The sequence below is a fragment of the Gorilla gorilla genome, chromosome 8 (genome assembly GCF_029281585.2).
Source record: "Gorilla gorilla gorilla isolate KB3781 chromosome 8, NHGRI_mGorGor1-v2.1_pri, whole genome shotgun sequence".
In the NCBI taxonomy this organism is placed as follows: Eukaryota; Metazoa; Chordata; class Mammalia; order Primates; family Hominidae; genus Gorilla; species Gorilla gorilla.
In genome coordinates, this window is record NC_073232.2 from 143576637 (window position 1) to 143589195 (window position 12559).

A 12559-nucleotide genomic window follows, 5' to 3' on the forward strand; every position below is an offset into this window, starting at 1 on the left:
CCTTTTATAAAATCAGTTTGAATATAGAGCAAACTTTGGAGTGAGCTGTGTTCTTCTGAGTCCATCAGCACCTGCTTTGCATTGATGTCCTTCTATTTCCTCTCCGCCAGGCCGGGGCCACTCCCTCTACCCACCCCTCCATGGGATAGCTCATCCTTGTCCTGCCCCTGCCCAGTTCATCTATTTTAAGGGGTATCAGAAATTTCCTAGGGGGCTGCCTGGGCATTCGCTGAGACCGCCCATCAGCAGAGACAACGCCTTGCTCCCATCGTTCTGTGGGCCTCTTGCGATGGTTTAGAAAACAGCCCGAATGGCGCAGATAGGTCAGCTCTCTATCCCATCTCCGTCAAGTCTTGGTTTTCGAAAAGTACCCCAGGGACATGTTAGGATGGTTTTCTTCATGGGCATGACAGCCTTGCCCCCGAGTCCAGAGGAGGCCGCCAGGGCAGCACTGCCAGGCAGTCCCACCTCCCAATGGAGCCCTCACCAGGGGCGCCCCTGGCAGCACCACACCCACCCGTGAAGCCTGGGTTGGGCCACGCTGCTCACAGCTCAGACCTGCTCATCACCGGTCCAGACCCAGCCTCCTGAGGGTATTTCAACTTCAACCTGCATCCTGTCATATGGGCGGGGTTTCCAGGTCGGATGGATCAATTCCAGCAACGGGAAGGCAATTTTAGGAGCTACCTTCTGAGTAACGCCCCTTTCATCTTCCTGTCGGTCCATTTTTCCAGTTATCTACAGGACAGATAACGTTGGTGCTGGCCTCGTTCTAACTGAACACGCATTATTGCAAATTTGATCATGGAACCTTATAAAAGGCAAACAAGAGAGGATGCCTAATTGTTATGTCACCTTATAAATCATGTCAGAGATATGGAAAGTGAAGCTGCCCCTGAGGTACACAGCTTTTGGTTCTAAGATTAATTTTCCTCTGAAAACAGTAAGTCACCCCTAATACATGTCAATGGACTGGTAGGTTTAACCAAATTCTTGACACAGCTGTAATTTATGTTCCACACCGAGATTATCCATGTGTTTTATTTTCTCCATCACACCCTAAATGCATGTTCACTGACATGCTGAAATAGAAATACGATTTGGATCTTGAGAATACAATATCCGACTTATCAACTAATTCATCAAACCAGCATAGAAATAGCAAACGCCGAAGGTCCATTGTTGAAAAAGACCACATTAGATTTACCAGCAACAAAGTCAACAAACTGCAAACACTCCAAAAATCGGAAAGTCGTGGAACTAGGCTGTTTGTCTTTCTACCATAAAGTAGTAGGTATATATTTATGTGTGTGTGTGTCTATCACAGTCTAGTGATACATTTCCTGCTACTGATAATCTAGCAATTAACGATATTAATACAATCTTCCATGGAATTTCTCTTCAAGTTTTACCATCTCACATGAAGAACTAAAACCAAAATAATAGAGTAAATCCTCAGTTCCTGGGAATTGGCACTGTCATTCCAAATTAATGGTGCTGTTGCTAAGTTTGAAGAAACAGGCATTTCACAAGGATGTCTGGGTCACGAAGTGTGCAGGTTACAGTTAATGGATGGACACGCATGCCTGTGAACACGCAGGGACAATAGAGCTGCAGATGGGACACAGGGCCTCCCATCTACCCTAAGTGCCTCATCAATGCATCTCACACCTCTCAGGACACCAGAATGGCCACCCTCCCGGCCCCTGCCCTGAGGACATCTCAGAAAGGGAGCACGTCTACTGCATTAATGAGTTCAAATGCCTTTGTGGCAGCCCAAGCCTCTGGTACTCCAAGCTGTGAGTGGGTGGGACCCCAGCCCCTGTGTCCAGCCCAGGGCCAGAAGGCATGCCAAGTGGACTGCCTGGGGGGAGCAGCACGCGGCTTGGCTCTGGGCTCACTCACCAGGCTCCACTCCAGCACGCCAGCCTGCACGTCCCGCGCAAGAAAATCACAACTTCCTGGAGTGCTTGCACTCCCAGACGCATGCATGACTCCCCCTAAATTCCAGTTAGTAAAGAGAAGTCTCATTTCCTCAAACGGAAGCTTTCACCTTGGCTTTACAGCAGGAAGTGCCAGGGTGGACCTGACAAGGTGGCTCAGTGGAGTCGGGTCGATTTGCAGGGTCCGAAGTCAAGCAAAGCCCAAACGGCCCCAGCTGAATGTTTCCCTCAACCGGAGCTGGGCTTCAGGTGCCACAGCGCCTGGGCCCAGGCCAGGGGCATCTAACCAGGAAGCCTCCGCGCGCTCGCTAAGGCAGCACCAGGAGTCGGGACGGCGCTCCAAGCCTACCTGAGAAGGGGGACGTCCGGAGGGGTATTTTGATGGGTGCCAAGGTCAGGAAGTGGCGCGGCTGCACACTGGAGGGGGACGGGCCCCGGAGGTTCTCAGGGTCCACGGAGACCATGGCGGCAGCGGCGGCGGCGGTGGCGATGGCAATGGCGGGGCTGCTGGTCGGCTTAAGGCTGTTATGGCAGCCACCTGCGGAAGAGGGATGCAGAGGGTCAGCAAGGGCACGACCAGGGCCATGGGTGACAGATGCCCATCTCGCTACCGCAAGATATCAGCCCCCAGAAAACAGGTGAGGGGGGCGCTACCCCTCTTTAATGGAGGCCCACAGTATGTGCCACTGTCCGCAGAACAAATGCTTCTGATGAGTTCTCCATCAATCAAACGCTGCCATGCAACCAGTGCACACACACGGCCGTGTGATGCTCAGTGAGCTGCAAGGCTTACAGTCACCAGGGGACGAGCCAGGACCCGGGTGCCTTAAAGAGAAACCGCTTGTCCCTGGTGCCAGTGTGTTAAGTACCCAATCAGAAGTGACCATGAACAGTACTCAGTGATTTGGAGCAGAAACCGGTGAAGGCCCAGGAGTGCCACATAAAAAAGTGGGGGGTGGTTTGGAAGAAGGGGCAGCTGTGGGCCAGGGTGGAGAGAGGTTTCCAGAGGGCACCAGGCTCAGCTGGGCCCTGCAGGGAGAGGGCGGAGAGGTTTCCAGAGGGCACCAGGCTCAGCTGGGCCCTGCAGGGAGAGGGCGGAGAGAGGTTTCCAGAGGGCACCAGGCTCAGCTGGGCCCTGCAGGGAGAGGGCGGAGAGAGGTTTCCAGAGGGCACCAGGCTCAGCTGGGCCCTGCAGGGAGAGGGCGGAGAGAGGTTTCCAGAGGGCACCAGGCTCAGCTGGGCCCTGCAGGGAGAGGGCGGAGAGAGGTTTCCAGAGGGCACCAGGCTCAGCTGGGCCCTGCAGGGAGAGGGCGGAGAGAGGTTTCCAGAGGGCACCAGGCTCAGCTGGGCCCTGCAGGGAGTGGCCGGTCACCAGACCAGCTGCTGCAGGAGAGACACCCACACCCAGCTCAGCGTGGGTCGCTCCTTGAGAGGAGTCAGACTGCAAGCTTGGAATCAGGCATCTTTTCTGACATCAATGGACGCATCTGAAAGTTTGCTTCTTCCTCTGCCTTTTCAGTAAAACATTTTTTCTTTTAAAAGACTCCTCAGTTTCCCAAATAAATGTGGTATCTAAGAAGTATTTTGTAGGTGCCATTTTATATGGATGGTGGAAGCTTAGTCTGGCCAGCTCTGGACAGCAATTTGGAAATATGTTTTTAAAACCTTGATATAATTCACAACTCTTGATCTGGCACGTCCTGTCCTGTGACCCACCCACATGCCCAGTGCCTTAGGATACAGGTGTAGAATGAGGAGCTAGAAATATCAGCAAAAGCAGGATGGCTGCATGAAGGATGGTGCGCTGTGCACAGGATGGTCAGTGGCCAGCACGATTACATCAGGGAAGATCATTAGTGCCAGAGCGAGGTCTCACGATACAGTAGGCAAATAAAACAGGCTAAAAATCATATAGGTTCCTGCAATGTATCATCATTCAGTCAACCAGTCTTTATTTAGCTGACAAGTGCCAGGCATTTTCCAGCTGTAGCTCTTTGGGACAGAGCAGCGAACAAAACACTGGGAAGGCTGGCCTTCGGGGAAGGTTCCTCCCAGGTAGGGAAGAGGCAGGGTGCTCATCCTTCTTGTTGATTTTCTGTACTTTCCAGGCTGGTGGGCATAGTGGGAAAGCAGGGAGAGGGCATCTAGCCTTGGTGTGTGGGCCTCAATTGTGACTGGGGTGGCCAGGAAAGTCCTCACTGGGAAGGAAAAAATAGATAAAAGTCTGCATGAGGCAAGGCGAGACTCCCTGCTGACCCCTAGAGAAGAAGCAGGCGTGCGAAGGCCCTGTGGCCAGTGCCTGTGTGGTGCCTTCCAGGAGCTGCAAGGAAATCATCAGGGATGAGGTGCAGTGTTCAAGGCACAGAATACAGGGAGATGAGGAAGTGGGGGGTGGGGGGACAGCCAGGCTTTGCCGGCAGACATAGGCGGGGGATGACTTGGGTTTTACTCCAAGCGAGGCGAGCCACAGGAGGGAGCGGAGCCTGTGGAGCAGTGGAGAGGCCAGCTCTGAGTCTCATCTGAATGTCTTCATCCTGCCTGCTTTAATGGGAACAGATGCGCAGGGGACAGCATTCGCTTCCAGATGGGCTCAGTGCCATACCCTATAGAGTCCCTATTTCAAGGAAGACATCCAGGCTAGAGCTAGACATTTGGAGGCATATAGGAGGTACTTAACACTATGATGTCAGATGTGGTTAAAAAATAGAAGAAAGTCGTGATAATGAACATATCTAGATGGCAGAATTATGGCTGATTTTCTCTCCTTTCTTTTGGAATTGCCTATGATGAGCATATACAGCTATTTTAAATTAAATATAATTTGTTATAGAGCAGCTTTAGGTTTACAGAAAAAATGGGTAGAAAGTAGAGAGAGTTCCCTAATGGATGCCTCCACTCCCCTCGTCGTGAATATCTGGCGTCAGTGCGGTGGGTTGGTTACGGTTCATGAGCTGACAATGGCACCTTATTAACTATGGCCACAGTGTTCACTGGGGTTCACCCTTTGTGCTGGGCATCCTATGGGTTTGGACAGAGGCATTGTAGGATCATACAGAGCATTTTCACAGCCATTGTACCACCACTGTGGTATCATACAATGCATTTTCACAGCCCTAAAACTCCCCTGGCCTCCGCCTGTTCATCCCTCCCTCCCCCAGCCCCTGGCAGCCGCTGATCTTTCTATGGCCTCTCTAGCTTTGCCTTTTCCAGAAGGCCATTCAGTTGGAACCAAATACTATGTAGCCCTTTCAGACTGCCATCTTCCGCTTGGCAATATCCATTTAAGGTTCCTCCATGTCTTCTCATGACTTGATAGCTCATTTCTTTTTATTGTTGAATGATACTCCATTATCAGGATGTGTCACAGTTTAGAAGCACAATTGTTGGATTTTACGGTAAGAGTGTGTTTTGCTTTTTAAGAAACTGCCAGACTGTCTTCCACGGTGGCTGTGCCATTTTGCATTCCCGCCAGCAGTGAATGGGAGTTCCTGTTGCTCCACATCCTCAATCTGCATTTAGTGATGTCGGTGTTCTGGATGTCAGCTTTTCTAAAAAGTATGTCATGGAATCTACTTGTTGCCATAGACAGATTTGAAGTCAGAAAAAAATAAGCAATGTTCAAAATATATCATCTTAATAATAACACACTTTAGAAAATGTATAAGATAAAGTAATTATGTGGATAAAAAGGTCCCTCCTGAACTCCCCCACTGAACACTGTCCATCTTTTGTTGTACTGCAGTTGTTTGGCCTGGCTGTGTTGGAAACGTATCACAATCACACCACATCTGTGGCTTTTTCATGAGATGCTATAAAATGAACACTTCCTTTGTCATTACATGGCCTTCAAAAGTCCCACTACGAACCACAGCCTTGTATTCCAAGGAAGGCACATGCCCCGTACATTTGCATATTTTTACCCACCCCCATCGTAATAGGTGCTGTTCTGATAGATAACAATGACATAAACAACCATCTGCAAACAGGTTCATTTCTGTATTTATTGCTATGCAGTAGATTGCAGGGTCCAAACAGTGTAAGCATGTGTCAGTGTAAGGAGGGAATTTTCCAGAAGTTTTGATGCACTAGAAAGCCCTACACAAATTTATTAGCAATGGCTTCTCCCCTTAGGATCTCTGTTTGCATGCTGCCTCTCCACAGCTGTTTCCACTGGAATTTAACACTTAGTAGTTACATTTAACCTGCTTAGTGGGCCTCTGAGTGAGCATAAAAGTTAAAGTCCTTGCTGGGAAGTTGTTTCCAGTTGAGGAAGGAAAAGATGGTATCAGAATGACCTGGAGGAGTTTTCCAAACCCCAGGAACCACTGGGAGCCCCAGAAGGGCAATGGCTGGGTGGGACGGAGGGCGGGCTGTAAACACGCAAAGCCCCTCAGGCCACTGTAACATCCCCCCCCCTGCACTCCCCCTCCCCCCACACCCCTTTCCTGTGCCCGAGTCCTGCCCAGCCAGAAGCTTCTCCCTGGTCTCAGCCCAGGCTGACCTTCCTGCCGGGGATGCTCTGACTCTCATCCCTGAAGCTCCTCCTACCCAGCAGAGAGGGACTGGGGCAACACACCCTGCCCTTGCCACTTAGCAGCCCTGCCAGAGCACAGGTGCAGCAGTGCTGGTAGTCAGGCCCAAGCTGTGGGCTCCTGGATCGGGAAGGGGCTGTCGAAGACCACCCACCCACAGGAAGGAAAGGTTGGATCTCTATAGGGTGTGATACGGGTGCAAACAGATACAGAGAAGCCATACAGCTTGGTACTTAGTATACAGATTTGCACCTGAGGAGTCGGGCTCCTGGTTCAAAGCCTGAGTGTGATACTTTGGGCCTGACCTGAAGGCTGCACTGGGCAGGTCTCAGGCGGAAGCTGCGTCCCCACACCAGGCTCATGCTTAGCCAGGCATGGCAGGCTTGAGGGAGCAGCAGGAAAAGGCTCAGGCCCTGGGGCCAGTCACACTCCCAGCACATCTGCACCCCTATCTTGGGGACACCTTCATTCTCAGGTCTCATTATCTGAGGCCTCGGGCGGAGGTCCTCCAGGTGTCTCTGCTAATACCTCCTTGTTGGCGGGGGAGGGCAAGAGCTTAAAGCCACCTCCACGCTCTGACTCAGTTCCCAGGGAATTCCCGCTCCAAGCCCTTCCCAACTCCATGACTTCAGGGCCCCTAAAACTGCAGGAGCCTTTTGTTCAGGGCTCCCTGACAGTGTGAGGGCCCCATGTCTGTGTAGATCACTCTGGCTCTAGACCTGTGTGCTGGTCAGTGGGGGAAAGAGAACGGGGAGTTGACATGTCCTCCGACTTCAGACTCTTGCCTGTCCCAGCCGAGCACTTAATTAAGAAGACAGGACCAAACTTCACAATCCTGGTGAGAAGCCACCGAGTCCATTTTTTTTAACGAACTCAATCTGTTGTTGGAAATGAAGATGGCCTTTCACAATGAGTGAAAAAGTGACTAATGGTGTTTTACAAGGAACCGATACTAAGGTGAGAGTGGTTTGTATATGGAAGTGAGAAAATGTGTTTACCACCATGTGATTTTGTTGCAAAAAATCATGGGTCAACTAAACAGAAAAACAAATAAGGAAACTTTCTTATCTGTCTCTTTAAGAAAAATAAACTTGAAAATATACTTTTTAACCTGCTCTGAGATCATTTGAAATTTTAACACTCTGATTCATTCACAAAGTCAGCTGAATGATATCAGTGAAGATAGAAAGTTAATAATCATATCAACAGAATGATTTACATCATTGGTAGATGAGATCGAAAGAAGAGGTCCCGGTATTATCATAAAACTTCTGCCCAGCTCCAGGCCCTTGTGAAGGGTGAAGTTCAGTCATGACAACCATCGGAATTGAGTACCGGCAAACCTCAGAGATAACGCGGGTTCAGTTCCAGACCACCACAATAAAGCAAATGTTGCGATAAAGAGAGTCAAGTGAATTTTTTGGTTTTTCAATGCATACAAAAGTTATGTTTACACTATACTGTAGTCTGTTAAATGTGCAATAGTATTATGTCTAAAAAATGTACATCCCTAAATTTAAAAATAGTTTATTGCTAAAAAATACTAGAGATCATCTGAGCCTTCAGCAAACTGTAACTCTTTTGCCAGTGGAGGGTCTTGCCTCGATGTTGATGGCCACTGACTGATCAGGATGGTGGTTGCTGAAGGCTGGGGTGGCTGTGCCAATTTCACAAAAGAAGACAACAGCAACGCTTGCTACATTGATGGACTCTTCCTTTCAGGAAAGATGTCTCTGTAGCATGCAATGCTGTTTGACAGCATTTTAGCCCCAGTAGAACTTCTTTCAAAATTGGAGTCAATCCTCTCAAACCCTGCTGCTGCTTTATCAACTCAGTCTATGTAATATTCTAAATCCTTTGTTATTATTTCAACAATGTTTACAACATCTTCACCAGGAGTAGATTCCATCTCAAGAAACCACTTTCTATGTTCACTCGTAAGAAGTAACTCCTTATGTGTTAAAGTTGTATTTGAGATTTCAGCAATTCAGTCACATCTTCAAGCTCCACTTCCACTTCTAGTTCTCTTGCTGTTTCCACCACATCAGCAGTTACTTCCTCCAAAGATGTCTTGAAACCCCTGAAATCACTCATGAGAGTTGAAATCAGCTTCTTTCAAACTCCCGTTAATGTTGATATTTTGTCCTCTTCCTATGAATTATGAATGTTCACGGCTGCAGAATGGATGTTGTGTTAGCAGGCATGAAAACAATTCATCTCATCCCCATGTGGCCAGCTGCGTTGTCAATGAGTAAAAATGTTACGAGATCTTTGGGGTGTTGCTTTTCTGGCTGGAAACCTCTGTGGCCAGTGGCACCTTGGTCTGACTTCTTGAGTCCAGAAAGAATGAGGTACACAGACAAGTGGAGGGTGAACAAGACAAAGAGGAGCTTTATTAAGTGTTAGAACAGCTCAGAGGCTCTCAGCAGAGAGGAGGCCCTGGAACGGGTGGCTCCTCTCTGCAGGCAGGTCATCCTGATGAGTGTTCAGCTCTCAGCAGAGAGGGTAGCTTCTGTCTGCAGCTGGTCGACTGGACATCTGCAGTTCTCAGCAGAGAGGAGGCCTTGGAGAGGGTAGCTCCTCTCTGTGGCTGGTCGTCCCTACGTCTGCTGCTCTCTGCAGCAGATAACTCCTCTCTGCAGCTGGTCATCCTGGCACCTCTCTGTCCGCTGCTCTGCTCTGGCTGAGTCTGTGGCTTTTATGGGCCTCAGAGGGGAGGAAGTGCCTTCCAATTGGTCCATGGGTGGCCATGAGAGGGCCTGGAAAAGGCACAAGTCCCTACTCCAGTCCACAGGACTGGCAACCCGGCCCCCAACCTTCAGGTCCTCCCTGGCCTGAAGGGCGTCCTCATCTGGAACCCACTCATTCACACCCAGGAGCCTGTCTGACCCCTGCCACCACTCATCGTGCCCAGGCTGCTTGCACCCAGGGGTACCCGCAGGCCAGTGCTGAGTTGCCACCAGCGCCATCTCAGCCTCCCACCTGCGCTCATTGGTGCCCAAAGTCCAGAGAATCTGAGGCAGCAGGGCACTGCACATGAGCACTGCCCTGAGTGTGCACACACCTGGCTGGACTGCAACAGCACCCAGGCTTGGCCCCAACCCTACTCTAGGATCAGAGTAAGCACTGAAAGCAGGGTGAGGCCAGGCAGCAGGAGCAGATACCCCCAAGCCTAAGCCCTGAAAGCATCGGGAGGCCCAGGCCCACAGCTGCAACCTGGGTGGCTGCAACTGAGCCTCGGCAGCTCCCAGACTGCCAACTTGAGGGGGATCATGGCTCCTGCCTGTCCCAGCTCTGCAAGGTGAGCAGACCCGGCTGTGCCCTTCTCTGTGTCTCCCTCTGCCACAGTGGTGGCCCTTGCACAAGTGAACCTGATGTTCCTGGGGCTGGTCCCATGAGTCCTGGCTGCAACTTTGGCCAGGTGCTTATGGGCTCCCAGGACATGGCACAGTGTGAGGTTGAAGCTGTGGTAGAGGCTCCAAGCCTTGGAGCAGGTCCTTCCCAGCCATGCAAGGGTGGAGGTGGCACAGTTGGCTGCCTTGGGGACATGGCGCACAGGGGACCCCACTGCTGCTCCCAACACCAGTCCTGCTGCCCTGTCCACCTCCTTGCAGACTTCGGTGGGGGCTCCAGGGCCTTGCCAGGCCCGTGCCAGAGTCGAGGGCAAGGGTGATGTTGCCACAAGTTCCCCTGGGGCCCTAGTGCTCAGGGGTGGTCCAGGGCTCCCCTTTGCCCAGCTCACAACCCTGCCAGGGTTGGCTCCTCTGGGAGCGAATTGCAGGCCCTGGGCCCAGCTGCCAGGAGTGCCAGGCTCAGCAGTGGGAGCAGTCACTTCCGAGCCTGTGGGGGGCAGGGAGGGATTCCCAGGCCCCTAAGACCACGGGAATGCCCTGCTCCATAGCCGGCCTTGAGCAGCTGCAGTGGTGCCCAGGGAGGGCTGGGCTCCTGCCTGCTCTGTGGAGTGGAAGACCCAGCTGTGCCTCCCTGCTGCAGCTGGCATCTTGGCAGCAGCCACTCTAGATGGACTGCTGCTGCCATTCATAATATTTTGATAGGAATCTTTTTTATTTTTATTTTTTCTGAACAGTAGGTCTCAATAACAGGCTTTAAATACTCAGCAAACCATGCTAGAAACAGATGTGCTGTCACCCAGGCTTTGCTGTTCCATTTATAGCACACAGGCAGAGTAGACTTAGCATCGTTCTTGAGGGCCTTAGGATTTTTTGAATTGTAAATTAGTCTTGCCTTCAACTTAAAGTCACAAGCTGCATTGGCCCCAACCAGATAGTCATCAGTCCTTTGAAGTTTTGAAGCCCATCACTGACTTCTCCTCTATAGCTATAAAAGTCCTAGATGGCATCTTCTTCCAAGAGACGGCTGTTTCATCTGCATTGCAAATCTCTTCTGTAGTGTAGCCACCTTCACTGACGCTCTTAGCTAGGTCTTCTGGATAACCAGGTGCAGCTTCTCCATCAGCACTTGCTGCTTCACCTTACACTTTTATGTTATGGAGACGGCTTCTGTCCTTAAACCTCATGCATCACCTCTGCTAGCTTCAAACTTTTCTTCTGCTGCTTCCTCACCTCTCTCAGCCTTCACAGAGTTGAAGACAGTTAGGAGCTTGCTCTGGATTAGGCTTTGGCTTAATGGAATGTTGTGCCTGGTTTGATCTTCCATCCACACCATTAAAATGTTCCCCACGTCAGCAGTGAGGCTGTTTCACTTTATCTTTTTGTTGTTGTTGTTCACTGGAGTAGCACTTTTGATTTCCTTCAAAAAGTTTTCCTTAGCATTCACAACTCGGCTAACTTGTTGGTGCATGACACCTAGTTTTCAGCCTATAATAGCTTTCAACACGCCTTCTTCACTCAGCTTAATTATTGCTAGCTTTTGATTTAAAGTGAAACATGCCACTCTTCTTTTCATTTGAACATGTAGTCGCCATTGTAAGGGATTAATTGATACAATTTCTATTTATTTGTTTGTTTGTTTGTTTTTTCATATGGAGTCTCACTCTGTCACCCAAGTTGGAGTGCAGTGGCATGATCTCGGCTCACTGCAACCTCTGCCTCCCAGGTTCAAGTGATTCTCCTGCCTCAGACTCCCAAGTAGCTGGGATAACAGGTGCCTGCCACCATGCCTGGCTCATTTTTGTATTTTCAGTAGAGACAGGGTTTTGCCATGTTGGCTAGGCTGCTCTCAAACTCCTGACCTCAAGTGATCTGCCCGTCTCAACCTCCCAAAGTGCTGGGATTATAGGCATGAGCTACTGAGCCCAGCTTCAATTGATCTAATTTCAATATTGCTATGTCTCAGGGAAGAGGGAGGCCCAAGGAGAGGGAGAAGGATGGGGAAAGGCTGGTTGCTGGAGCAGTTAGAACACACGGGACATTGATAGATTAACCTCCCCATCTTATACAGGTGAAGTTTGTGGCTCCCCAAAACAATCACAATAGTAGCATCGATTATCACTGATCATAGATCACCACAACAGACATAACAATACTTAAAAACTTTGAAACACTGAGAGTTCCCAGAATGTAACAGAGACATGAAGTGAGCACACGCTGTTGGGAAAACGGCACCCACAGACCTTGTTCCACCTGGGGTTGCCACAAACCTTCAACTTGTAAAAACACACTATCAGCAAGGCACAAGAAAGGGAGGCACAATAAAGAGAAGTGTGCCTGTGCCTACTGGGCAGGTGAAGCCTCGCACCAAACCCGCAACCCACAGAGAGCCCACGGAGCACGGCAACCCCACGTGCACATCACAAAGGCAAGAGGAGCGCACTTCAGGAGGATATCCAAATCCGTTTACTGATAAACATGCAACGGTAACACAAGGAGCCCAGTGTTGGGAAGAAGAGGTGTGGGTTGCTTTGTGTTTTCCTTCCTATGTCTTTCTCTGCACCCCATAGTCAGACATTTATGAAGCCAGATGGCACCTGGCTCTGGGACTGGAAAGATGATATAACGTGGGCACCCAGGCAAACAGAAGAGTGCCTTTGGGTAGGAGTTGCCTGAGGACACAAGCCAGGAAGGGCGCAAAGCCAGCCAGAGCCTGGGGACGCTAGCTGCTCCC

At 50.3% G+C, this 12559-nt stretch overlaps 1 protein-coding gene across 1 annotated transcript in view; it reads right to left on the minus strand.

The window, feature by feature from the left end:
* TCERG1L (transcription elongation regulator 1 like) overlaps positions 1–12559 on the minus strand; it is a 218398-nt gene that overhangs the window by 165410 nt on the left and 40429 nt on the right. Inside the window, exon 4 of the mRNA XM_004050284.5 lies at positions 2293–2481. Within this exon, the coding sequence (XP_004050332.5) occupies positions 2293–2481 (189 nt within the window). The remainder of the gene's footprint in view (positions 1–2292; positions 2482–12559) is intronic.